Here is a 25,913-nt window from a genome sequence, read left to right as displayed (position 1 = left end):
TTAATGTCTTGCTGTGTCAGCTGCCTCTATTCAAAGTGGAGGTAAGAACTCAGTCTCACAACGTTGTTGAAGATTAAATGCAATAATATGTATAATTGCTCAGCACATGGCCTGGGGGGAAGGGTGCTCAATTTTAGCTATAGTCTTATAGTCAACTTTAGCTATAAGCTCCTTATTAAAATGGGCTGAACCGAAGGGAGAATCAGTAATTAAAATAATCATTTTAAAGTAGGTAACTTACAGGAAATATTCTAAGATTCCCCATTCATAACTCCCTATAAAGAACTCTTATATTAAAGCCCAGATACTGATGAATACAAATACATCACCAAAAAGCTACGAATTTATCAACTTGCTATACAGCTAATGATGATAAGGTGTGAGTCTCGTAAGAAATGCCTTCTCTCACCTGACTGGTTTTTGCTGTTCTGCACCTCTCCGTTATTTTGTGGCTGTTGATTTGTTAAAGCACTGCTTTCTGACTGGCTGTTTAACACTTTAACAGCAGATCCAAGGTTTGCTGCTATAACAGGAAAATGCTGACCCCTCTTTAGAAGCTGTTTGTGTTCCTGGTGGCGAAATCGTGGAGGTACTTCACGAGGATACCGAGGCAAGGCCTGTGGCTGCTGCTGTGGCTGCTGCTGCTGCTGCTGCTGCTGCGGCTGTGGCTGTGGCTGCTGCTGCTGCTGCTGCGGCTGCTGCGGCTGCTGCGGCTGCTGCTGTTGCGGCTGCTGCTGTGGCTGCTGATTGTTGGCTGTAGCTCGCTTGGCATTATTATTAGTGCTGGTTGCTGTGGAAGTGCCGTTATTAGAGTTGGCAGGCTGAGGCTGGCTTACACTGGGCTTTATCTGTTCTGGCACTAATCCCAACAAAAGAAAAGGGGTGGAAAAGATTAGCCAGTAAAGTGTACCTCCAAAGTAAGCCATCTAAATTCAAAGGCACTAAGAAAAATAATCCTAAAAAAACAGAAGCTTTCTGTGAGCAGGGATATCCTCATTTACAGGCTCAAATTTTGTTAGGAGATGTCACTGCCAAGAGTCAAATTTCACTTCTGCTAACTACCTATCCAATAAGGGCCCAGGGACCTTTGGCCAAGACAACAACTCATGTTCACTATCTCTTTTCCCACATTATACTCTGGTCAAAGACATCATCATCGGATCATCACAAAACCAGGGAACTCGCAATGACTCAAAGAACAAATGTGGCCAATCAATTTTCAGTAGTCCTAAGAGAATCCTCTATTCCTTGGCAACTGTTCTTATTCTGCCTCATTGTTAATGTGTTTGGTCTCTATTTTTCATCTTTGGAAGACAACACAAGAACAACACAAGGTTAGAAAACAACCTGCTGGTTTTCTTACAAAAAAGGCTAAGTTAACAATGTCTGTCTTTGCTAAAAATGTAAAATCTGAATCATATAAGACAAACTCAGAACATGGAACTAAAGACAAAGATAACATATCTATGAGATGAATCAAAATGAGATAAATAATCTGGATGCTCTATCTTAAATCTGAAAAATAAATCGGAAACTGCAAATAGGGAAATTTTTGACTCATAAAAGAATGGAAAGAAAGAAATAAAATGGATGGAAATGCGTTAAGCCAGTGTAAGTAAACCCAGTTGGAGAAGTACAGAGATGCATGGTGTATGAGCTTTTGGTGCCAGGTTTCAACCCCAGCCCTGCCTTTACAAGCTTTGTGTCTTTGGGCAAGTTGTATAAACCTAACTGAGCCTGCTGTTTTCTTGGTAAAATGGAGATAGTACCTACACCTTGCAGAGCTATCCTAAGGTTAAATGTCTTCATGTTTATAAAACACAGAACATAAGGCTATATAAACAGTGGCTATTCGTTAATGACTGACACAACTGCTATACTTTGGTAGCAGTTGAATGTTTCTATGAAATGTTTTAATGTATCCTCACAGATACCACTGTCAGATCAGTGAAGTGAAACACCCCCATGTTACTGGTGAGGGCACTCAGAGAAAAATCTCCATTCAAGGGTTAAGAGCTCCCACCCTGGAATTAAAACAGCCCACCATTCACCATCTGAGTTACCTCTGCGTCTTTCTCCTCTATAAAGTAGCAACAGTCTTGGTCAAGTGCCCAGTGTGTTGTAACCACTCAGTAAACAGAAGTGACTGCTGTGTCCAAAAGAAATCTTTATCAAATGCCTACAATATATATGACAATGTCATTAAAGCCTTGGTCACCTGAGTTTACAATAGCCACCAGCTTCCTCTTCCACACTCTCAGCTCTAGCCTCCCTTCACCTAACAAACTGATCTCCCCATTTTTCTTTCTTCTCTGAACATCTGGTAAATTTAGTCTATGTCATTTATACTTTTTTAATATAATATATGATCTTGGCCTCATTTTTTTTTCAATGTGACTTCAATTTCTCTAAAGTAATACATATTGTAGTTCAGGAAGAATTACAGTGAAAACAAACATTCCATCTACTGTTTATAATCCTTTCCATTCTTGATGCTCACTGACGAGTCTCTTACTGATAATTGGGGCAAAGTGCTTTCTAGGCCTAATTATGGGTGAAAATTTTGTCTCCCAGACAATATAATGCTTCTAATATGTAACAATAACATATATTCCTTTGTGTGCCTCATGCAGTAACAGGCAGACACTGGCTATCAAAAACACTTCATGAGGACAATATGGCACTAGAATATTCTAAAGTACCTCTGAAACCTAAGGAAGATAAAGTACAGGCAGCCCTCCACATCCATGTGTGTCCCACCTACAGATTCAACCAACCATGGATCAAAAATACTAAGCAAACAAACAAACCAAAAATAAAAATACAAATAAAAACCAATGCAACTATTTACACAGCATTTACATTATATTTGGTATTGCAAATAATCTAGAGATGATTCAAAGTATATAGAAGAATGTGTCTAGGTTATATGCAAATACTACGCCATTTTATATAAGGGACTTGAACACCCATGAATTTTGGTATCTGTTGGGGGTCCTGGAACCAATGCATCACAGATACCAAGGGACAACTGTATATGTAACATTATGAGGAACATAAAAATGCTTACTCAGCTTTTATATGCTTAGTACTGGATTCTGTGTGGCATCTGGCAATTGAACATCAACTTAAGGTAGCAGCTACCTGCTGCTGTAATACAGGTTTGTTGCCACTTCATTACTTTAAAAATCTAAACATTAAAAAAAAAATTGTGACAATTTTAGGCCCAAACAAAGTGTGTGAGAAAGGAGCAGGAAGATGCTTTTTATTTATCAAAGAACCAGAAGATAACCTATATACAAAAACTGTGAATGATCTATATGAAGGCATGAACTCAAGTAACTGCTGTACTTCTGATCAGTAAAGTACCATGTGGAATACAAAGCTGAGATAGGTATTCATTTCCGGGGCCAGAAAACTTCATTAAAACCAGTAAAGACATCAAGACAATGTAACTACTGATTATTAAATGAAGCTAATCTGAAGTACAATCTTAGATACAAAATAAGACATAGAAGTAATGAGTGCAGAAGGAGTAAACAGTGAACATAGGTGGGGGTTGCTAGGTAATAAATACCAATACTGACTAATACTGGCTATGGTGTATGTGGTAGTTAAAATTTTAAGTTAATTATGTTCATAATCACCCAAACCACTGGAAGGCGGGAAAAAGGAAAATTAGAAAACTTCATCTATTCAACGGACACGGAAAATGGAATTTTAAAAAATTTCAAAGTTCTGGTTAATGCAAACTAGGATGCTAAATAGAAGCCCCCAAATATCTGTGTCACAATAAATGTGAATGGGTTAAGTTCACTTGTTAAAAGATAAAGCCTCTTAAACTAAGAAAGGAAAAACGAACTTAATATACTTTACAAAAAGCACTCCCAAAACAAAACAATGCAGCAAGATTAAAAAAACAAAAAGTAGAGAGGAAGATATACAATCAAGAAAGGCTAAGAAAATTAAAATGAAAACAATATTGATATCAGACAAAATAAAATTCAAAGAGAAAAAGCATTATAAAGGATAAGACAAATTTCATATTCATAATAAAAGAAATAACTAAAAAGATATGAGCAATTAAGCACTTTTACATGCCAAGCCTCATAATACCACAACATGTAAAATAAATGGAGACAGAGAAAACTGGAAAAAAGCAAAACCATGTATCTTGAAAACAGGTAACATCTTTTTGACAAATACCCATGAAACAATCATAGGTTAACATGCATGCATGCATGTACATGCGTGCACACACACACGCACATACATGCCATACAGCAGCAAAGAAAACATCAATAAATTGCAAAGGCTAGAAATAATACAGTGGATATTTCTGGATTACAATGCAATGTCACTAAAATGATAAAACTAGCAAATAAAAATCTGCCTTAAATAAATTTCAACTGCGTAACACAAATTTTGCAGCTAAAAACAGAAAAGAAAAAGAAGAAAAAAGTACATTTCAAGATGAAGAAGAAATAAACACTAAATTACAGGGTTACCAAGAAATTAATACTGGAAACACTGCATACAATACATTTTAAGATCCAGCTAAACCAGTGCACAAAAAAAAAAATCATAGCCTTATTTCCAACAAGAACATAATGCATCCAACTCAAGAAGGGGGAAAACACCTGTGCACACTAAAGTAAAGGAAATAGAAAGACGGAATTAGTAAATATAAAAGAGAGATCAATGACTTTTAAAGTAAATCTATATAATCCAAGGCATGCTTCTATGAAAAAGAATAGTTAACTTTATTAAAAAAATGAAAATGGAAAAACATAACCTTCGGCAATTAATATATTTATGTTCAAATCTATAAATAGTTTGAAAAGCTGGAGGAGGGAGTAATTTAACACTGACCATAGAAGAGGCAGGAAATCTAAATAGATTAACTAGTTTACATAGATGAAATAAGATAAATTTATGAAAGTGTCCATCAGGATCAGATAATTTCCCTGGTGAATACTACCATACTTTTTCTTTTTCACTAGTGTATACTTGTCTTTGGAGACAAGAGTCTTGCTCAGGCTGGAGTGCTGTGGTGCAATCTTGGCTTACTGCAACCTCCACCTCCCTGGTTCAAGTGATTCTCATGCCTGAGGAGAAGCTGGGATTACAGGTGTGTGCCACCAGCCCCGGCTAATTTTTCTATTTTTAGTAGAGATGGGGTTTTGCCATTGGCCAGGCTGGTCTCGAACTCCTGATCTCAGGTGATCCTCCTGCCTTGGCCTCCCGAAATGCTGGGAGCCACTGCCCATGGCCTTTAATAGTGCTTTTTTTTTAGACAGGGTTTCGCACTTGTTGCCCAGGCTGGAGTGCAATGGCCCAATCTTGGATCTTGGCTCACTGCAATCTCTGTCTGCCTCCCAAAGTCTTGCAACAACAAGACCTTCTTCAAAAAAAGAAAAAAGAAAAAGAAAAAGAAACATGTATCTCTAAATCTAATCGCATTTAAATCATTGCACAGCACAGTAAAAGATGGAGCACCAACACAACACTGTTACCAATAAGTCAGGCTAAATTTTGGTCATCCCAAACAATGGGAATAAAAACAAGAGATATAAACAGCAATGGGAATGAAAAAGACACAAATTCAAACATGGAGATTATTTAAAGACAAGAAAATACTATGTACAATCTATCCCAGTAAAACAAAACCCAACTAAATTGAACTATGTTTTACAACAGGGGTTGGCAAGTTCTTTCTGTAAAGATGAGAGAGTAAATATTTTGGACTTTGCAGACCACAGAATCTGTGACAACTACTCAACTCTGCCAGTGTAGCACCAGAGCAGTCACAGACAACAGGTAAATGCAAACAAATGGATGTGACTATATTCTATAACACTGCATATGCAAAAACAGGCAGTGGGCCAGATTTCACTTGCAGACTGTAGTTTTCCAAACTCTGCTTTGTCAAATATAATTTACCAAAATAGGCTCACAGAGGAATAGAAGGTCCTATAGTATAACAGCAGAAACTCTGAAAGGGTCTCCCAAGATTTATCCCTCCAAAACACACCAGGAATACAAAAACAAAAAAGCCAGGCACAGCACCAGATGCCTGTAGTCCTGAGGCAGGAGGATCACTTGAGCCAAGAAGTTCAAGTCAGGCATGGGCAAAACGGTAAGGCCCCAACTCCATAACATCACATAACATCACATCACATCACATTACATCACATCACATCACATCACATAACATGCACCAGGCTCAGATAACTTTACAGGGGCTGTGTGTGGATGGGTGTGTATCCTCAAGAAACATGTAATATTAATTTTACCTAAACTGTCCCAGGACAAGAAGTATAGGTTCAAAAGACTGGATGGATTCAAATCTCAGCTCTGCAACTTACTAGCTATATGACCATGGGCAAGGCACTTAACCACAGTGCCTCTGCTGACTCACATCTCAAATGTTTTGGTCTCAAGGTCCTTTATACTCTGAAACACTGAGAACTCCAAAAGGTTTCATTTGTGTGTGTTGATGTACATTTACTACAATAAAAGTTTAAACAAATATTTTAAGTGAGTTAAAAATAAATTCATTACATGCGAACATAGATACATTTAAAAAAATTATTGTACTTTCCATAACAAAATTAGTGAGAAACATGGCACTATTTAACATGTCTGTAAGTCTCTCTAACATCCGGCTTAACAGAAGGCAGGTGGATTATCACATATGCGCCTGCATCCAATTTGTTGTGATATCCCACACTGTGTCACCTCTGGAAAACTCCACTATATACTCATAATAAAAGTGAAACAGGCAAATAAAGTCTTCCTGTTATTATGAAAATTGATTTGACCTCATGGATCTCATGAAAGAGTTTTGGGGAGCCTCCTAGGGATCCTGTCCTCAGGTAAACTTGGAGAACCACTGCTACAGAATATGCACACACGGGATGCAACTGAATATATGGTTCTGGAGTTCAAAAAAGTTTGGATTAAAAATATGGATTTAAGATTCAACATACAGGTGAGAAAAGAGTTGTAGAGGAAGAAATGACAAAACCTAAAGAATGGGTTTAAGCAGCAGATAGAAGGAGGGAAGTAAAGGCAAGAATAAGTTGTAACTGCCAGAGTGACGGGAGAGAAACTTCATTTTAGGTAATGGCTTAACTATCTATGTAGTTACTCAAGCAGGAATTTCTTCCTCAATTTCTCCCTACTCCCCTGTATCTAGTCAGTCAACAGGCCCAACAGATTACCTCAAATTCAAATGCATCCTGTGTCTCCAACGCCTCTCCTTTGATTTAGGCCCTCAACAATTTACTCTCACAAAAACCTCCTAATGGGACTGCAGGCCTGGCTCAAGTCTTGATCCCTGCCCCACCCACTTTCACGCATCCTGAAATCTATCCTCTACCTGCCCCAAGTTATCTGCATCATAAAACCACTTTTGGAACTCCTTTCTAAACTCTTTGGCACGGACCCTCTCTACCTTTTTCCAGATTCATATCCTGCTATGTCCACACTCACTGCATTCTCTTCTACCACACCAAATACTTGCAATTCCCCCAAACGGATCACGTTCTTTCATGCTATTTCTTTTGCCCAAAATGCCTTGATACCTTTCTTGCAAATATTTTTGTCCATTTTGCCTAGGAAACAACTAATCTCCCCCACCCCCAGACTGGGCGTATCTTAGAAGCATGTTTTGTTATGACAACCAGATTGCCCTCCTCTATTCTGATGAAACTCTTACAAATCCCTTACAATGCAGTCAATGTGCTCTGTAAGTGCTGGTTTCTTATTTCTCCTTCACTTTATCACTAGCATTTCCTGAACCAAGCAAAGCAAATGCTGGTTGAATGAATAATCCAGGAATTGCCATGCATACACAAAGTGACTGGATCTATACAAAACAAGACAGAACAATACTGAGGATTAAACACTGTAGAATATCAATATGCAAGAGGTGGAATAATGAAGAACCAGTAAAGAAAAGGGAAAGAATGATCAAGAGGAAGAGTAAGAATGATGGTCACTGGTTAGTATGCTGCTGAATGCATCAATAGTTTTAAATAAATCTCTGCTCTAAAAAACACCTACAGCCAGCATGGAGAGAGCAGGACAAGTCCGGCCACTGAGATCATTAATGTGAGAAGGTTCTCTAATTAGCCCTGAGACTGCCCTGGTCCATTATCAAAAAAGATTTTAATGGAAAAGAGTTTCATTTAGCGAGGATAAAACATAGATATCTAGTAAAGAGCTCTATTTTTAGGGTTTTTTTTTTGTCATACTGTGACCCCACCCATCTATTTCACAGTTTTAAAGAAATGGGAATATGTAACCAACCTGCACATGGTGCACATGTACCCTAAAACTTAAAGTATAATAATAATAATAATAATAATAAAAGAAATGGGAAGAAAATTTTAACTGGTCCAAAAATGAATAAGTTAAACTTTTAAGAATGGAAAAATTATCTATTCAAAGAATTCACCCTACCTTTTCCTAGTCTGTGTTCCAAGTCAGGACCCCCCACTTTGTGAAACAATGAAATGCACCAATAAGACAAATTAATTTTTGCTAAGCTTTGCTATTCTACAAGCTTTCTTGATATTTCTTATATAAAAACATATCATTCTGTAAGTCTAAAACTGTTTTAAAAAACAGCCTCTTAATTGAAAAAAAATAGCAACTGTCTTATATTCACATGAAAACCCAAGAATAGACAATATAACCAAAGTTCTAAATATACCAAGTTCTAAATTTGTAATACCATTTTAATTAATACTAATTTAAATGTTTAAAACACTTTATGTCACCTTAATAAATTGATTTCAGAAAATATTTAATGAACTTTACTTTGACTATCTACAAGTTTAACAGAAAGAATTTAAAGGTGGACCAGCCAACAATCATCTACCAATCCCCAAAACATCAATTTCCCTGCCTTAATACCTCAAGCCCTCACATTATTCCTATCTGTCAAAGTCTACTATTTAACTTTGTATAATAGTTTTCATATTGGCTACATTGTAAATCTTCTAAAACACTGGCAGAAATACAGTACACAAAATGCTGCTTTAACACATGATGTCACTTTAAGAGACTGGAGTACTAAGTTGACCTCTAGAAAATATAACTTAGTGAACATCTATAAAATATAAAGTGCTTTTTAATACTTCTCTTGGCAAACTTTAAATTTACCTAAAATTACTATTTCTATATGTGTCGTTATATAGGAAAACAAAAAACCATCAGGTTAAGCTCCTAGAAGACAAGATGGAGTGTACCAATGAAAGCTCTTCAGTTAGAAAATGTTATTCTCAAGTAAGAGCAACAACATAGGATTTTCCTAAGTATCTTTCATTGTAATTAAGAATTTTTTTTTTTTTTTTTTTTTTGAGACAGAGTCTCGCTCTGTCCCCCAGGCTAGAGTGCAGTGGCATGATCTTGGCTCACTGCAAGCTCCACCTCCCGGGTTCACGCCATTCTCCTGCCTCAGCCTCCCGAGTAGCTGGGACTACAGGCGCCCGCCACCACACCTGGCCAATTTTTTGTTTTTAGTAGAGAGGGGGTTTCACCGTGTTAGCCAGGATGGTCTTGATCTCCTGACCTTGTGATCTGCCCGCCTCGGCCTCCCAAAGTGCTGGGATTACAGGTGTGAGCCACCGCGCCCGGCCAAGAAAATTTTTTTTTACCTTCTCAAATGAAATTAGGCATTATCACCAAGACAAAGGTATACTGAAACAATTCACTAACAAATCAAGAAGGGTTTTTAAAAATCCCAAGACAAACTTTCTACTGCTCTAACAGGTTAACTCTGAATGCTTGATGCTTTAAAAGTCCTTAAAGTACAATTGCTCAAATATTTTTAAAAGTGTCATCTACAGATTTTTTAATAAGAATTCTTTAAAATATTACAGCCAAATGTTTTACACTCTTAGGAGCCAAAAAATAAAAGCCTTATAGATAGAAGAAAAGTTAATATATAACCTAGCACATTTAAAATTTAACTGTTTTTCAGGCAAAATCACATATTTCTTTCTTCTCTATTGTTAGTTTCTAATATCTAATTGTATCCTCTTTAATTGTAAAGTCTGAAATCAATGATTCTAGCTGTTCCACTAAAATAATAAGGTAGCTTTCAATAATTTTCACATGAAAGAATCTGCCTAATCATCAGAGGGAGAGCAAACAAGTTTGGGTGCAATCGGTTCTTCCAGCTTTCCTGAACAGCAGCAGCATTATCACACTGGGGCACAGATTTTCAAGTCACAAACCTGATGAGAACTTCGAAGTAGATTAGAAAATTCTCTACACCAAGAAAATTCCAAAAGAAAGGTGTTTCCAACTTCTGTTGCTTTCCCACTCTGCAGCTTTCAGTAGAAAATGAAGGAAAAGCATAGTGTCATTTTACTGCTCTCAAAGTACTGCTTGCCAACTTCTTCCAACCTGTATTTGAGGCCCAATAACTTGAATTCTATCTCATTATATTTTAAGGGATTGCAAGGGGCAGAGAAGTCAGGTAGCTGAATAATGCAAAGTACAGTTCTAGTCAATGAAAATGAGTTCACAAATCAAACTTATTTAAAACACAGCCAAACACTGTACTACCACAAAAATCCTCTTCTTGCTCATTAACAAGCATGCTGGATGATTTATAACATACTTCCTCTGTATAATATACATCCCCTGTCCAGTACTAACTTCAGTCGGTTGTGGAACTCTGAGGGGCACAGAGGGAAAGTCTAGCTTTTAAGCTGATAGACATAAGACGTGGTGTTAGAATTTCTGTTGTAGTAAATGGCTGCAGCTTTAAGTGCCAGTAGCTGATCTGGAAAATACTAAATGTTTGCCAATCCATTAACTCCTGCCAATTCTTGGCAAGTCATTTGAATTAAATGGCTGTTTAAAAACTTAAAAACTAAGGTTTAAAAACTGGTATCAAATATAACTGTATTTATATTTTACACAAGCAAGTCTTAATATTTCTATTGAAAAGTTCCTAAAAATACCAAACAGCAAGATATCTTAATCAGTTAAAAATCAGACACCAAATTTAAAATAAATATTAAATCGAAATGACTTAGTTTTAATTCACTTCAGAAATTCTAGAAAATCAGGAAGTATATATTTTCCTGGGCCTTAGGGAAGCACCTAGCTCTGCTTACTCAAGGGACTCTATCTTCTTTTTTTTTTTGATACGGTGTCCTGTTGGGTCACCCAGGCTGGAATGCAGTGGCGCGATATCGGCTTGCTGCAGCCTCCGCCTCCTGGGTTCAAGCGATTCTCAAGCCTCAGACCTCCTGAGTAGCTGAGACTACAGGCGCGAGAAACCACACCCAGCTAATTTTTTTTTATTTTTAGTAGAGATGGGGTTTCACTGTGTTGGCCAGGCTGGTCTCAAACTCCTGACCTCAAGGGATCCACCCGCCTCTGCCTCCCAAAGTGTTGGGATTACAAGAGTTAGCCACTGCGGCCAGCGGGACTCTATCTTCTACCCAAATACTAACCACCGTAAATTACCAACACAAAGAGAAACACAGCTGATTTGTCTTGATACAGTCCCCCAGGTCAAGATCATTGAATAATATATTTCCCAGAGCTTTTTCACTAATGAAATTCTGGAACTCCAGATGAAATGGCCCAATTACTAAATTCTGCTCTTCAGCAAAATGAGCAAGTTATGTCTGTTGTAAAGCACAGGATCCTCTTTCTGAGATGGAGGATACCCACAATATTCACAATGTGCTATTTTCAAAATCTTTGGTTAATGGAGCCATTGAGTCTTGCCCAAATATGTAATTCAGAAAAGTGTGATGATCAAAGGTCTATTTCCCAGGTTCAGGCACACCTTTTTTTTTTTTTTTTTTTTTTTTGGTGAGGGGATGGAGTCTTGCTCTGTTGCCCAGGCTGGAGTGCAGTGCTGTAACCTTGGCTCACTGCAAGCTCCACCTCCTGTGTTCACGCCATTCTCCTCCCTCAGCCTCCTGAGTATCTGGGACTACAGGCACCCGCCACCACGCCCAAATAATTTTGTTTTTGTATTTTTAGTAGAGACGGGGTTTCACCGTGTTAGCCAGGATGGTCTCAATCTCCTGACCTCGTGATCTGCCCGCCTCGGCCTCCCAAAGTGCTGGGATTACAGGCATGAGCCACCGCGCCTGGCCCAGGCACACCTTTTAAAAGAAAAAAATTCAGATTGTCTATTAATCTCTTCCATAACATAAAAGTACAGAATGGCTCTCTTCAAATTTGCTTATTAGAACTGTTTAGAAGCAAAAGATTCTTCAGCCTTACACTTACTAATCAGAATCCATATATTTAAAAACAAGTATCACATGGGGTTCTCATGTCTGATTAAGTCTGGAAAACAGTTCTGGAAGACACTGTAGCAATCTCTAGAGAGCTTCAGCTTCCATTTGTGACTCAAAATTTAAAAATAAGAAAAAACATAAACATAATACCTGAACATTCAAGTAGAAGTTAGTTCCCACTGACTTTTTAATTCCCTAAAGTTATATAATAAAGAAACTGTCATTAAATCACTGAAGATATAAATTAGTTAAGAAATACAGAATGGTTAGTTGATTTTTTAAATTAGGAAAAAAGTCCCAAATATACAGTATTAAAATAAACTTCAGCTAAATTAAACAATACTATAAAATGCTAGAGATTTTAAAAGCTTTTACAAAACATGGGCAAACTATTTTCTAAATCTGGAAAAATGGTATGTTTTCTCAGCATAGCAATTAGTCAAGAACTTTAAGAATAAAAAATTAATACATTTGATAAAATAGATAAAATACTGATGTGTATTTTTTCAAATGTGTATATTCCAATTTAAAAGGGAAACTGGAAAATACCTGTCCTTTAGAACAAATTAAAGGGATCCATTCTGTTCCTTCCCAACCCTCCTCACCTCGACTTTCCCTAAATCTAAGGAAAGATATGTTAATTAGTTTAAGGATACTAAATCTAATACAGAGAAGCATTCAACACACTAGAGTTTAGGACTGAAGTCCAAGCTAACAGTATAAATGTGATTTAATTGTGCTTTCCTCCTTCTGAACATGTATTTGCATCTTCAGTGTATGTATTCCCAATGGGGCACCTGGGATTAGGCAAAATTTACATATTCTTGCCTCGTAACTCATCCTCAGAATGACTTCATATGATATGGTCCACAATGTGGGAAATATTTGCATCAAATACATCTGATGAAATGCTAATAAGCTTATTATACAAAGAGCTCAAGTAAATTGTTAACAAAAACTCTAGGTCCAAGAACTAAATGGGCAAATAGTAAGGATGGGCAATTCATAAAAAGAAAAAAGTGTGGCCGGGCACGGTGGCTCACGCCTGTAATCCCATCACTTTGGGAGGCCGAGGCAAGTGGCTCACTTGAGGTCAGGAGTTCGAGACCAGCCTGGTCAACATAGTGAAACCCCATCTCTACTAAAAGTACAAAAATTAGCTGGACGTGGTGGCAGGCGCCTGTAATCCCAGCTACTCAGGAGGCTGAGGCAGAAGAATCGCTTGAACCTGGGAGGTGGAGGTTGCAGTGAGCTGAGATCGTGCCATTGCACTCCAGCCTGGGTGACAGAGTGAGACTACACGTCAAAAAAAAAAAAAAAAAAAAAAAAAAAAAAGATAAAAAGAAAAAAGTACAAGTGATTATGCATGGTAAACAAATAAATACGAGTCAAAAAAATACCAATTTTGGCCTGCCAAATTTATGAAGTTGATAGATCCCATCCTCATGTCTTAAGACCTATTCCTTGCACTGCACTGTGATTCACCTTTGCTGGGCTGGGTTCTACTTTAATGGGAAGCAAAAGCAAATCACTTCTGGGTGTGGAGGAACCCTGAATTAACTGGAGAAACTGCTAGCATGTCATTTCAAGGGACTGAAAGGTTGCTAGGATATTGCAAAACCACAATGGTGGATATTAAAATTTACCAAGTATCAGCTAGATGCCAGGCAATGTATCTGTTATCTCTTTATTCTCTTTGTGATTCCATAAATTTGAAATATTATTCCCATTTTACAGATAAGGCAAATACAGTTCAGAAAGCTATTCATGCTCAAATGTCTAGTAAATGGCAGAGGTGAAATTTAAAACCCAATCTGACCCCCAAACAAGTGTTCCTTCTAGTATACATTATTTTCATCTTAATTATAAGGGCAAAAACAAACTCTCTAAAAATAAAGGGCTAACTACCGATTAACCACTTTAAAAATTATTTCATAGCCATTAATGTTTTTTTCATATCTACTTCCTGTTTCCTTTGTCCTGTAGATCAGTCTCATCAGACGTAAATTTCTACCAAATGTAATAATGTATTAGTATTTAAAAGCAACAAATCTACGTTTGTTAGAAATAATCCTTGCCTAAAGCCAAAAGGGGTCTCCTTAGCATTCTTCATAGCCTCCCTGAGTACATAAATCTAGACTTACATGTATAAATCTATGGAAATCATTTTCCTTTCACAATAGGAGGAAAGAAAAAATAGTGACTTTGTTACATGATCTACCTAAAAATAATCATTTTATTAACTATTTCCCATGAAAGTGGAAGGCCATTTTTTTTTTCATCCTGTTAGTGCAGAGCTACAAATCTTATTTGTTACATAGCCCAAAGACATCTTCCACAGGAAGAAAAATACCTGCCATTAGTAAATTCTTAACCGGTATGAATTCTATGCTTCTATTTTAAAGAGGTTAGTGCACATGTGCCTTCTAAATATCTCATAAAAAACCACCGTAGCACATTTAAAATCCTGGTATTATTACTTAATACCACCCTACAACACAAAAATCATTTCTACTATGTAGACTGTGGAGAAAAACAGTGAACTAAGCCCCAATTCTAACAGCAGAACTACCCAACCTGTGTGATGGAAACAGGCTATGGGGAAATGGGGTGACTAGACTTGACTCTCTGGGATTGTCATCTTCAGCTGTGAGTGGCCTCTTCCGTTTACCCTAATGGCCCCACAAGTATCATTTTCTCTGTGTATCATTAGGTTACATGCTTGAAGTTACAAACTACTTGAGCCTCAGTTTTCTCCTCTGAAAATCTACGCAGTACAGTAACCCCTATGAAGCCATCAGAGTTCCTGAAATTCGTTACAATAGAAGGCTTGTAATTGGGAAACTTAAGGTCTTATGGATTCCCACAAAAATTAAAACTGGAACTACCATATGACTCAGCAATTCCTCTTCTAGGTATACAGTAGTCCCCCTCCTTTTCCAAGATTTCACTTTCCAAAGTCTTACTTACCCCATGGTCAGCCACAGTACAAAAATAGGTGAGAACAGTACAAGAAGGTATTTTGAGAGAGGGACCAAATTCTGATAACTATTACAAAAGATCATTATAATTGTTCTATTTTATTATTAGTTGTTGTTAATCTCTTACTATACCTAATTTATAAATTAAACTTTATAATACGTATGTTGTATAGGAAAAAGCATATTATTAATAGTATATATGAGGTTCAGTACTATCTGAGATTTCAAGCATCCACTGGAGTCTTGGAACAGATTCTCTGTGGATACGGGGGGGATTACTGTATACCCAAAGGAAATTAAATCAGAACCATGTAGAAATATCTGTATTCCCATGTTCATGCCAGCATTATTCACAATGGCCAAGATATGGAAACAAACAACCTATGGATAAATAAAGATGAATAAATTGTGGTCTGTACGCAGTGGCTCAAGCCTGTAACCCCAGCACTTTGGGAGGCTAGGTGGGCGGATCATTTGAGGTCAGGAGTTTGAGACCAGCCTGGACAACATGGCGAAACCCCGCCTCTACTAAAAATACAAAAATTAGGTGTGGTGGTACGCACCTGTAATCCCAGCTACCCAGGAGGCTAAGGCACAAGAATTGTTTGAACCCGGGAAGTGGAGGTTGCAGTGAGCTGAGATCATGCCACTGCACTCCAGCCTGGGCAACAGAGCAAGACTCTGTCTCAAAAAAAAAAAAAAAAAAAAAAGAAAAGAAGAAATTGTGGCAAATATATACAAAGGAATATTATTCAGCCTTTAAACAGGAGAGCTTGCCATTTGCCACAACATGGATGAACCTGAAAGACATTATGTTGAGTGATGTAAGCCAGATACAGAAATAAAAATACTGCCAAGATCTCACTTACAAGTGGAATCTTAAAAAAACAAAAAACAAAAAACAAAAAAAAACAGTCAAATACATAGAAACAGAGAGCAGAATAGTGGTTAGGGGGGTAGATATAGGTCAAAGGGTACAAAGTTGCAGTTATGTGGGTAAGTCTAGGGATCTGATATATAGTTAATAATATTGTATTGTATACTGGAAATTCGCTGAGAGTAGGTTTTAGGTGCTTCTACCAAAAAAAAAAAAACAGGGTTAACTGTGAGGTGGTAAGTATATTAATTTGCTTGACTGTGGTATTCATTTCACTATGCATATGCATACTAAAACATTATGTTGTACACCTTAAATATATACAATAAATAAGATCTTATGGAAAAATGGAGTGATAAGTTCAGATCACAGGTAAATGACAAAGGCCTTTACCCACATATTTACCTTTACTAAAATAAAGATGAGAATGGAAGTGCAGTGGGAACAGGAACCTGGGGGTTGTTTTGTTCATGCTTATTACCAGTGACCATAACATTGCATAAAACAGGGTAGGCAAACAGTAAGTATTTCATGAATGATGAATGAAGGAAACAATGTCACTTTATGAAACCTGAGTTTAGAATAATGGATTATTACATAAGTATTTTTCATTTCCTTCGTTTCTCAAGATGACCTCATGAGATAGTGAAACATGGATGATACTGGTAGTGACGACTGAAAGAAAAAGTAAAGAGGTGCTCTGTTTATTAATGAGAAGGGGACAAACTAAAAACTTCTTGCTTCAACACAAACTTAGCCATCTCAGTCACATTCTAGAGGCTAAACTGTGTGCTATGACTTTAACAAATGTACTGGTCAACAGGCATACTGGAAAGGGATTTAACTGTTGTCCAAGCCCTTCAGAAAGGGTCCTCCACCCTTTGAAGAATGATGAAATGAAGGGTTCTTTTTTAGCAAAATTGTCATTACATTTCCCTTACAGGTGTAGCAAAAGAACACTTCGAACATAATTTAGTACTCTAGTTTTGCTCCACAGAAGGATCAGTGTTTACTGCATAGAGATCAAAGCATGCAGGAGATTTTAGCATCAGCTGCTTGCTTGGCTCTCAAAACTCTTGTTCATTTTCATCAACAACCAAAGATGTAATAAACAATTTAAGAGCCAATGCCTCACCTATCACAAAGCTGTCAAATTCTCTGATTCACAAAATTATACTGGTGCTACAATTTTTTTAAAAAAATTCTACACGCTTAATCAATAGAGAAATACTGTAAAATCTGTTCCGAGATCTTTCTGGATTCCTTTTAAAAGATGAGTTGTTTTAGTTTATTCAGTGACTACTGTTGCAGCATGAGCAATGGTGTGTCCTTCACATCTTGTCTTCCATGTAACTGCAGGGGCTGTTTTTAAAGAAACAGAAGCGGTAGAGCCAGGGCCGTTTTTAAAGAAACAGAAGCGGTAGAGCCCAGTCAAGTTCGTAGTCAAATTCTGGCTCAGGCACTCGTTAGCTGCACAACCTGGGCAAGTTAGTTAACTTTTCCTAGCCTAATTTCACCTGTAAGTGGTGCTAATATCTACTTTCAAAGGGCTGCTGAGAGGATTAAACGTAAACTTACCTTGTGCTATTATACACTGAAGGCCTACTCCCACATCAATTTTTAAATATAGACTACATGAGTCCCAGAGTACCCAGCCCCCGCCCTGGATCCCAAAGATTTCCAAAATTCAGTAACTAAAGTAACTCTTAGCATATTAAGAAGCTTTTAGGACCCTGTTCTGAATTGCTGATACCCATTCATTATTAGTGGTTAAGTATTTAGAATATTTTCCTTGATTAAATGAAATAAAGCACAGTGCCTGGCACATAGAAGGTGCTCTAAGTCAGCTATAATAATGTCTACAATATGATTTGACATGCAGCTGACTTAATAGATAGTGAATATTTTTATCACCCAGATGTAGTAACATTGTGTTTGACAGAAAAACAAATATTAAGGCTAGAACTGATGAAAAATAACTGTGCCAATTGTGGCAGGAAAAAATGTATAAATGTTGATTTAATTTCATGAATTTTTAATTAACCCAGAAACAGAACGGCAGTAATAAACTAAACTTCGCTATTTTATCACCCAAAAAATAAAATCTCAATCCTTTTTTCTCCATTGCTGTTTCCCACCAGGATCTCCCCGGGCTTCCCATAACTCCCTTAGGAGCTCAGGGGTTTATTACTCTTTGGAAGATATCTTGCTCATGAAATCACTCAAAAAAAAGCACTGGCACTGATATGAAGGAGTGAGACAAGGAGGGGAAGAGACAGAGGAAAAAGAGGACAGGAGAGAGACAGAAAATTAGCTGTCAAAAATCAACAGTGCTTACTTATTCTTTTGAAATGAATGTACAATCAACATGCTTCCCAAAAAACCCAATGTCAGCCAGCTGCGGTGGCTCACGCCTACAGTCCCAACTACTCAGGAGCCTGAGGCAGGAAGATCGTGTGAGTCTAGGAGTCTGAGACCAGCCTGGGTAACGTAGCATGATCGCGTTTAAAAAAAGAAAAAGAAAAAAAAATAGCCTGCTCCTATAGCCCCAGCTACTCGGGAGGCAGGAGGATTGCTTGAGCCCAGAAGTTCAAGGCCACAGTGAGCTATGATTGTGCACTACATTCCAGAACAAGACCTTGTCTCAAAAAAAAAAAAAAAAAGTCAATGTCAGAGTTGTAAAACAGTTTTTAAAAAATTTTCTTATTCTCAACCAAGTTCCCAAGGACACTCTGAAGAAGGAACATTAGCTCTTTCCTTGCCTTTACATTATATATACCACAGGGCATCTTAAAATTTGTCCATCTATCCCTATACCTCACCTGAAGTTTTTTTAGCACTTCACTCTCCTGCTGTTTCAAGGACATACTCATAAGAGACATATTTTAAAAGATTTTTTAAATACTCAAATATTTATGTTCTTTACAGTTTTTCAAAGTTGAAGTCACAAGAATAAAACTTTCAAGAATGTCATTATGTTGCCCATTACACTTTAGAGCTATGTTGTCCTGTAAGATTAAAAATTTAGTTCCTCAGTCACAGTCCCATTTCTAGTACTTAACAGCCACATGTGGCTAAACTTGGTCTTTACACAGACTCTACAACACAGAGAAAAAAATCATACTGACAGTATGAACTGCAAGAGAAGCAGGAATTCTGGAACAGGCAGATTCTTCTGATTTTTAAACGTTGGCAGTCATTTAAAAATGTACAGGATAATAATAAAAACACTGCAGAAACCAGAAACTGGGGAGACCTGACAACTAAATGCAAGGTAGCATTTTGCATCGCATCCTAGAATGGAAAGTCGTTAATGGAAAAACTGGTGAGGTTAGTATCATGGTTGCTTTTTTAGTTTTGACAAATGTACCATGGTAATGTAAGATGCTAATAATCGGGGAAACTGAATGAAGCGTATATGAGAAGTCTCTGTACTATCTTTCCAACTTTTTTGTAAATCTAAAATTATTCCAAAATACAAAGTTTAGTAAACACCACCACCACCAAGTAGGCCACATCTGCCCCTCAAGTCTCCAGTTTGTAATCTCTAACCACTGTGTGAACCCCAAACTATAAATACTACCTAGACAAATACATAGCATAGAAATAAAACAATACATTTTCATGAATCAGAAAAAATGTGAACAATTATGAAGAGAGACAGCGTGAAAAGAAGGATGACATGAGTTAAATCGCTGGCAAAACAACAAAATGTATTCTGAAGTGACTTTCATATACTCAGCCTATCATTCTCAGAGTTGTGGAAAAATCTAAAAACAAGAAGACTAAATATGTTCATATTTTATGTAAGGCTAGAAGAAAATTATTTACATTTAGAAATGATATAAACACTAGGTACTCAAAGATGTTGAAGAAACAAATATCCATGGATTAGTCAAAAATCTAAGAATATAACCAAGTGCCCAAGTTTGAGATTATAACATCCTAAGAAACTGGAAAGGGAGAGATCAATGGTACTTGGAGAGACCCATTCAAGGATGAACCCTGAGAGGTTCAGGAAAGCTGAAAGGCCTGATAAAGACATCCTTGGCTGAGGAACTGGATAAAAAAGAAACAAGAATGAACATGAAAGAGATAAGAATGCTCTAAAAAGTATAAGGACTGATGGGAAACAGGCTGGTTACATCAACGGAGGTTAGATTAATGAGGGCCTTGAAAGCTAAGCAAAGGAGTTTGGTCTTGAAGCAAGAACAAATAGGGACAACTTACCATTGCTATGTGGGGGAAAGGGGTGGGGAAAACAGAGTTTTAGGAAAATTAATTTGGTAACATTCCTACTAATTTGGCAATGTTCCTCCCTACGTTCCGCATCCTTGTAACTGTCTTAGACATTCCAAGTTCAAAGCCACAATAGCACCTTCAACTCCTCTTCTGATCTCATCAGTTGCCAGTCCTGTCAATTATCCCTCACATATCTGTCACCCACCTTCTACCTCTACTGCCAAGACCTCAGTTCAAACCCTCATGACCCTCTCTAATCTTGCTTCTATTGGTGACTTTAGGCACTACTGGCAAAGTTAAATTTCTAAAGCACAGCTTATGACCATGACATTCCAAATCCAAGCACCTTTGCTGGCTTAACCAGCATGAAGCCCTGTGGCTCCCTCTATCTCCGGGCCTATATTCAGTCACTTCCCCCCAACTCTAGAGACAAAAGATGCATGTTGTATTCCCCATGCTGTCTACCTGCCTCCTCTGCTCACGAGGCCTTTCTTCTCTTAGCTCTACCTTTCAAATCCCTACCTGTCTTCCAACCAACACTTTCCATGTACAGTAGTTGATAGCTTTAAAAAATGGAAAACAAAGTAAAACAAAGCGCCATGCACTCTGCTTAAGTCTTGAATGCCTCCTAACTGCCTGTCACATAAAAAGTCCAAGCTTGTTGGTACAAACAGCACATAAATTAACTCACTCTGACCTGGCCCCTATCTATCTTTTCAGCCTCAACCCGCCCACTTATCACTGAATATTTAACGCTCTAGGAATACCACCACTGCATACTACATCATGTTATGGAATACCACCACTGCAAGCCACATCATGCTATTTCTTATCTCTGTGTCTTGAATCATGCTTGAACCATTTCATTCCTTCTTTGAACCATTTCATTCCTTCATTCATCTTTTTTTTTGAGGGGTAAGATTATACTTTTGATAGAGCTTAAAATAAAAATTCAGAATCTTGAGGCCTAACAAGTTCAGCACCTAGGAGCTTTACACTTTTCATTACCAAGTAGCTCCTGGGAGGATGAAGAACTCCTGATTCAGGATCTGAGAGGAATTAGTGTCCTGTTTGCTTATCACTCCGATGTCTTTTGCTTGGGGTCTAATGGGTGCTGTTCAAACCTGACACAATGTGTAAGGTTTGCAATCTACTATTCTAAGTGATAACACAGAGATGGATGTCACTATCTGCCTGTAAGAAGGAATGGGGGACATTCTTCAGAGAACAAGAAATAAAGGAGGCAGAACTCCTAAGGGATAGAGTGGGGTCCTAGAGGTTACCCCACACAAGAAGACTTTTAGAAGGAAGACTGAAGGAAAGGTGCCTGTGCCCCAAGAGTCAAAACAAGGGAGTACATTAGGAAGCAGTGCTTACTCCTATCTTATGAGACAGCTTTAAGGCAAGTCTGAGGCAGTGCACTCTAAATGTGGTCACATACACTACAATAACCATGAAATCCCAAAGGACGACCCCAGGGTATGTTACTGAAGAAGTCTAATCCCAACCGTTTCTTTCATGCTCTTCTCTCTCCCATCCTTGAGGTGAACAAAAATGCACATAAACAACCTTGCTTTAATGAAAAAAGGGATAAAAAATAGCTTTAAACAACGTACCTTTGATTTTTTGTTCAGTGGCCTAAAATAAAAACAAACAAACAAAAAACAATGTAAATATGAAACTGAAAGAAATGGACTGTTATGATAAAATGTTCATATATTAATATAAGACATATACACCTTTATTAAATAAGGAATTTCTCAAATAGATGAACTGCACAGGAAAAGATATGCAAGGAAAGCATGCTTTTCCCACAGATGTGCCCCATTATCCCTGATACTATGTTTATTAATTTAAAATACCTAATTTTTGTGACACTAAGCATAGAAGACATCACTGTATGACAGTATACAATTTTTTAAATGGGAGCTGTACTTTTCTCATGTCCTTTAAAAATGATTTTTATACAAACTGTCACCTTTACATTTAATGGATTTAATATATTTTGCATGTTTAAATGGCTTCAAAAATTGTTACAAGTGATAAAAAGATGAATTAGGTTTTCTGTAAGAAAAGCTGTATATATAATCACTTTAGCCAAATTAGTAACAAATTTAACTCCTGGAGGTTAGGCTGCTATCGCAATTAAACTTAGTCACCTTTTAAGTATCTAAGTATTTTTGAGTGCAAAAAAATTTCAAACTAATTTATCACTTCTGACACATTTGACAATCAGTTAAAATTACTGTGATCAGAAGCTGAACTGACACGAACTCTGCTTTCACTGCCTTCCAATGTCTGCTCTTCCTTTATTTTCTGACACCACAACTGAGGAGAGGGGCTTGAGGACAGCAGGGTTACCTTGAGGTGACTAGCTCAAACTCCCAAGGGCCTCAAAAAGAACCACAGACAGAAAAACCCAAGCAAAACATCAATCTGTTGATCAAGATCAATATTATGGGAATCCTGAAAATAACAGATACAAGAACAGGAAGGGAGGTGAGAAAAGACTGAATAATTAGTAACTGAATAACCAGTTGTTGTTTCTAAATGGCAATAAAGCTTTTCTTAGCTGCCATGGGGCCTAATTCATTTTGCTTAGTTATATGAAATTACTGTTATCAAAAATATCATTTTAAATTATACTATCATAGATATATGGGTAAAAGCTATAGTAACTACCCTAATATTGAAGCCACACCAAACATTAATCTTTCCCCAGAAAGCCAGGGAGTCTTGATCCACCACGTAAGTGCTTTGCTAAGTTTTAGAGCACTAGTGAAATACAAAATAATGGAGGCTCATCTTTTACTCTATGTATCAAAATTTAAATTAAAAAAAAATTTTTGATGGAAAGACAATGCCAAAAACCAGTCAACTAGCTAACAACACTTCATTTGTTTCTGGGAAAATCATTTTTAAAATCTGAGAGTAGAAAAACAAGTCTTATTAGAGAGAAGTTAGTATATGAACACTTTTAAGTATCAGAAATGTCATGTCAAACAATAAGATGCATAATTTTCTGAAGCCAAAGAATTAGCAGAAAATTTCTTTTACATGTTGAAAGGCTTAAAAAAAACAAAACAAACAAACAAACAAAAAACACTCTCTTGGTCTCTTTCACAATTTACTTCCAATGGAAACTAAGTTTCAGAACATAGAAACAATGACCACATAAAAACCCAAAGTAGGCCAGGTGCAGCTCACGCCTGTTATCCCAGCACTTTGGGAGGCAGAAGACAGGCAGATGCTTGAGGCCAGGAGTTTGAGACCAGCCTGACCAATATGGCGAAACCCCATCTCTACAAAAAAGCAAAACAAAACGAAGTATATACAATGTTGCTCTTTTAGGCCTTACAACATAAAGGATATATGCTATACAACTCCTTTGGGAAAAGTTGCTTTAAAACAATGGTCAACCTCATTCAGTATTCTGTCATCAACAGAGAATGGCCCCATGGAGACACCTAAGGTGTGTCTGTCCCTAAGAATCGGATTTAATGTATAGAAGGAATGAAAGTAGTAGTATAGAAACCAAGAGCTCCTCATGGAATGGGAAGAAACGGAACTAACAAGCTTTTGCGGGCTGGTCTGGAGACCTAGTACATTATTCAAATTATTAAAAAGAATTTTCCAGGTAGGGTCAGTCATTTTAAGAGTAATTGTCTGCACTATCCAAAACAATAGCCACTTGCCACATGTGGCTACCCACCACTGACTGAAATGTGGCTAGTCTGAACTGAGATGAGCAAAATACACACCAAATTTCTAATGTTCAGTATTTTTAAAAGAACACAAAACGCCTTATTAATAATACTTTATACTGACATGTCAAAATAGTAACATTTTAGCTATATTAGGTTATATAAAATATATTAAAATTAATCTTGACTGGTTATTTTTACTTTGAAATGCTCTGATCATTTAAACCCTCTGGGTCTCAGTTTCCTAATCTCTCAAATGGACAAAATAACTGTCCTGCTTACCTTTCAGAGTTATTATGAGGGTCAAATAATAAAATGTGAAAGATATTTTTTTGAAAAACTATACAACACTATTTCAAATGTGAACTATCACTGTAAATCCTCTCACACAGATAATTAAAAGATTCTGGCCAATCTAGAAGCAAAATGATTTCCATTTTTAATACATTATTCTTTAAAAAAAAATCTGAGCTATGGTTCCACCAGCAATGATCACAACTGCCTCCTTCATTACTGAAGACAGCAGTGCAGTGGCAGAGCACAGCACTCCACTTGCTTTGCCTGTCAAGGCTCTGCACTGCTTGTCCCAACAACATGGTCCTGAAGCACACTTCGTTAAGACCTCAGGATCTAAAGCCTGACTGCCTACCTCGTTCTGCCACTTACACTGTGTGACCACGGTCAAATGTGTTAACTTCTTTCTCTAAAGCTTAGTTTCCTCATCTATAGAACTGTGGCAAAAACACCCACCTCAGAGTTGTAAGGTTAAAGGGATTTAACCTATATAAAAGCACTTAGGACAAAGCCTGACATACAGAAAGCATTCAGCAGACATCAGCTGCTGCTGTGGTGCTGGCGGCTGCTATCTTCAGCCCTACCTGCCCATGCTTTGGCTCAGTACTGGTTCTCACTGTTGGAAATAAGCTGACTCTACATTCATCCCTTCCAGGTCTTGCTTTTCTTTTTTTCTAATCATTTACAATGTCTTAACAGTGCCAAGTATTATAACCTAACATTAAGAATAAAGAATTAATCTAGCTCAATTCACTGATTTTAAATGAGATACCTAGTGCTCAGAGAGCTTTCCTGTGACTTAGCAATCAGCACTCAGTCTAGAATCCAGATCTGTTGACTAAAATGAGTTTTATAAAAGAGGAAAAGAGAAGTGTAAGCTGTAATGAGGGGCAAGACTGTAAGAGAACACCTAACTGCCCTCTATGAGAGTGCAACTCAGGCCTGGTCATGTTACCACCAAGGTTACTGAGAAAATTTGCTAATTAAGCTGCTGAATATGATCCTCAAAAATGGCAATAAAGCTGGAAGCTCTCTAAAACCTAGGTCTCATTTAAACTTGAATTTAGTATATTTAAGTCAATAACACCTATAAAAATCCCTTCAACTCTTAACAAAGTAACAGCAAAAAGCCCATGGATGTTGAAACATTCTCAACACCAAGAGACCCCAACTTGTATTGTTGCTTCCCCTCGGCCCTCAAACATTATATGCTTTCTAGGAACTACAATTGCATGCTTAAAGTAAAGGTTACACTAACTATCCCTCTATAATTAACCTATTTCTCAACCTCTATTTTCCTCCTCATTACATTTCCCTTAAGATCGCTTCGAGAAATTTCTTCTAAAAACAGAACCTGGAGAGAAATCCATGGTAACCTACTGCTACTACTGTCACCCCTCTCCTTTTTTTAAAGTATGGAAACTACATTTCCATGCTCTATCAAATTATTTTCTAAGCCCAAGAATCAGAAAATAATAGCCCTGGTTCTCAGATATGAAACAGAAAAGAGTGTTATACATGATCTTTG

At 37.3% G+C, this 25,913-nt stretch overlaps 1 protein-coding gene across 12 annotated transcripts in view; it reads right to left on the bottom strand.

Annotated features, from left to right (window-relative positions):
- Positions 1-25,913, bottom strand: part of TNRC6A (trinucleotide repeat containing adaptor 6A) — a 98,880-nt gene that overhangs the window by 48,126 nt on the left and 24,841 nt on the right. For 10 of the 12 annotated variants that reach the window (XM_054454160.2, XM_054454161.2, XM_054454162.2 and 7 more), the window contains 2 exons: positions 22,004-22,025; positions 410-859 (listed from right to left, as the gene is read on the bottom strand). In XM_054454160.2, coding sequence (XP_054310135.2) covers positions 410-859; positions 22,004-22,025 — 472 coding nt within the window. The remainder of the gene's footprint in view (positions 1-409; positions 860-22,003; positions 22,026-25,913) is intronic. The other 2 variants (XM_063654088.1, XM_063654086.1) reach the window with 2 other exon arrangements.

The sequence above is a fragment of the Pongo pygmaeus genome, chromosome 18 (genome assembly GCF_028885625.2).
Source record: "Pongo pygmaeus isolate AG05252 chromosome 18, NHGRI_mPonPyg2-v2.0_pri, whole genome shotgun sequence".
Classification (NCBI taxonomy): Eukaryota; Metazoa; Chordata; class Mammalia; order Primates; family Hominidae; genus Pongo; species Pongo pygmaeus.
The sequence above is the reverse complement of the archived record's forward strand: the minus strand, read 5'-3'. Positions and strand labels throughout refer to the sequence as shown.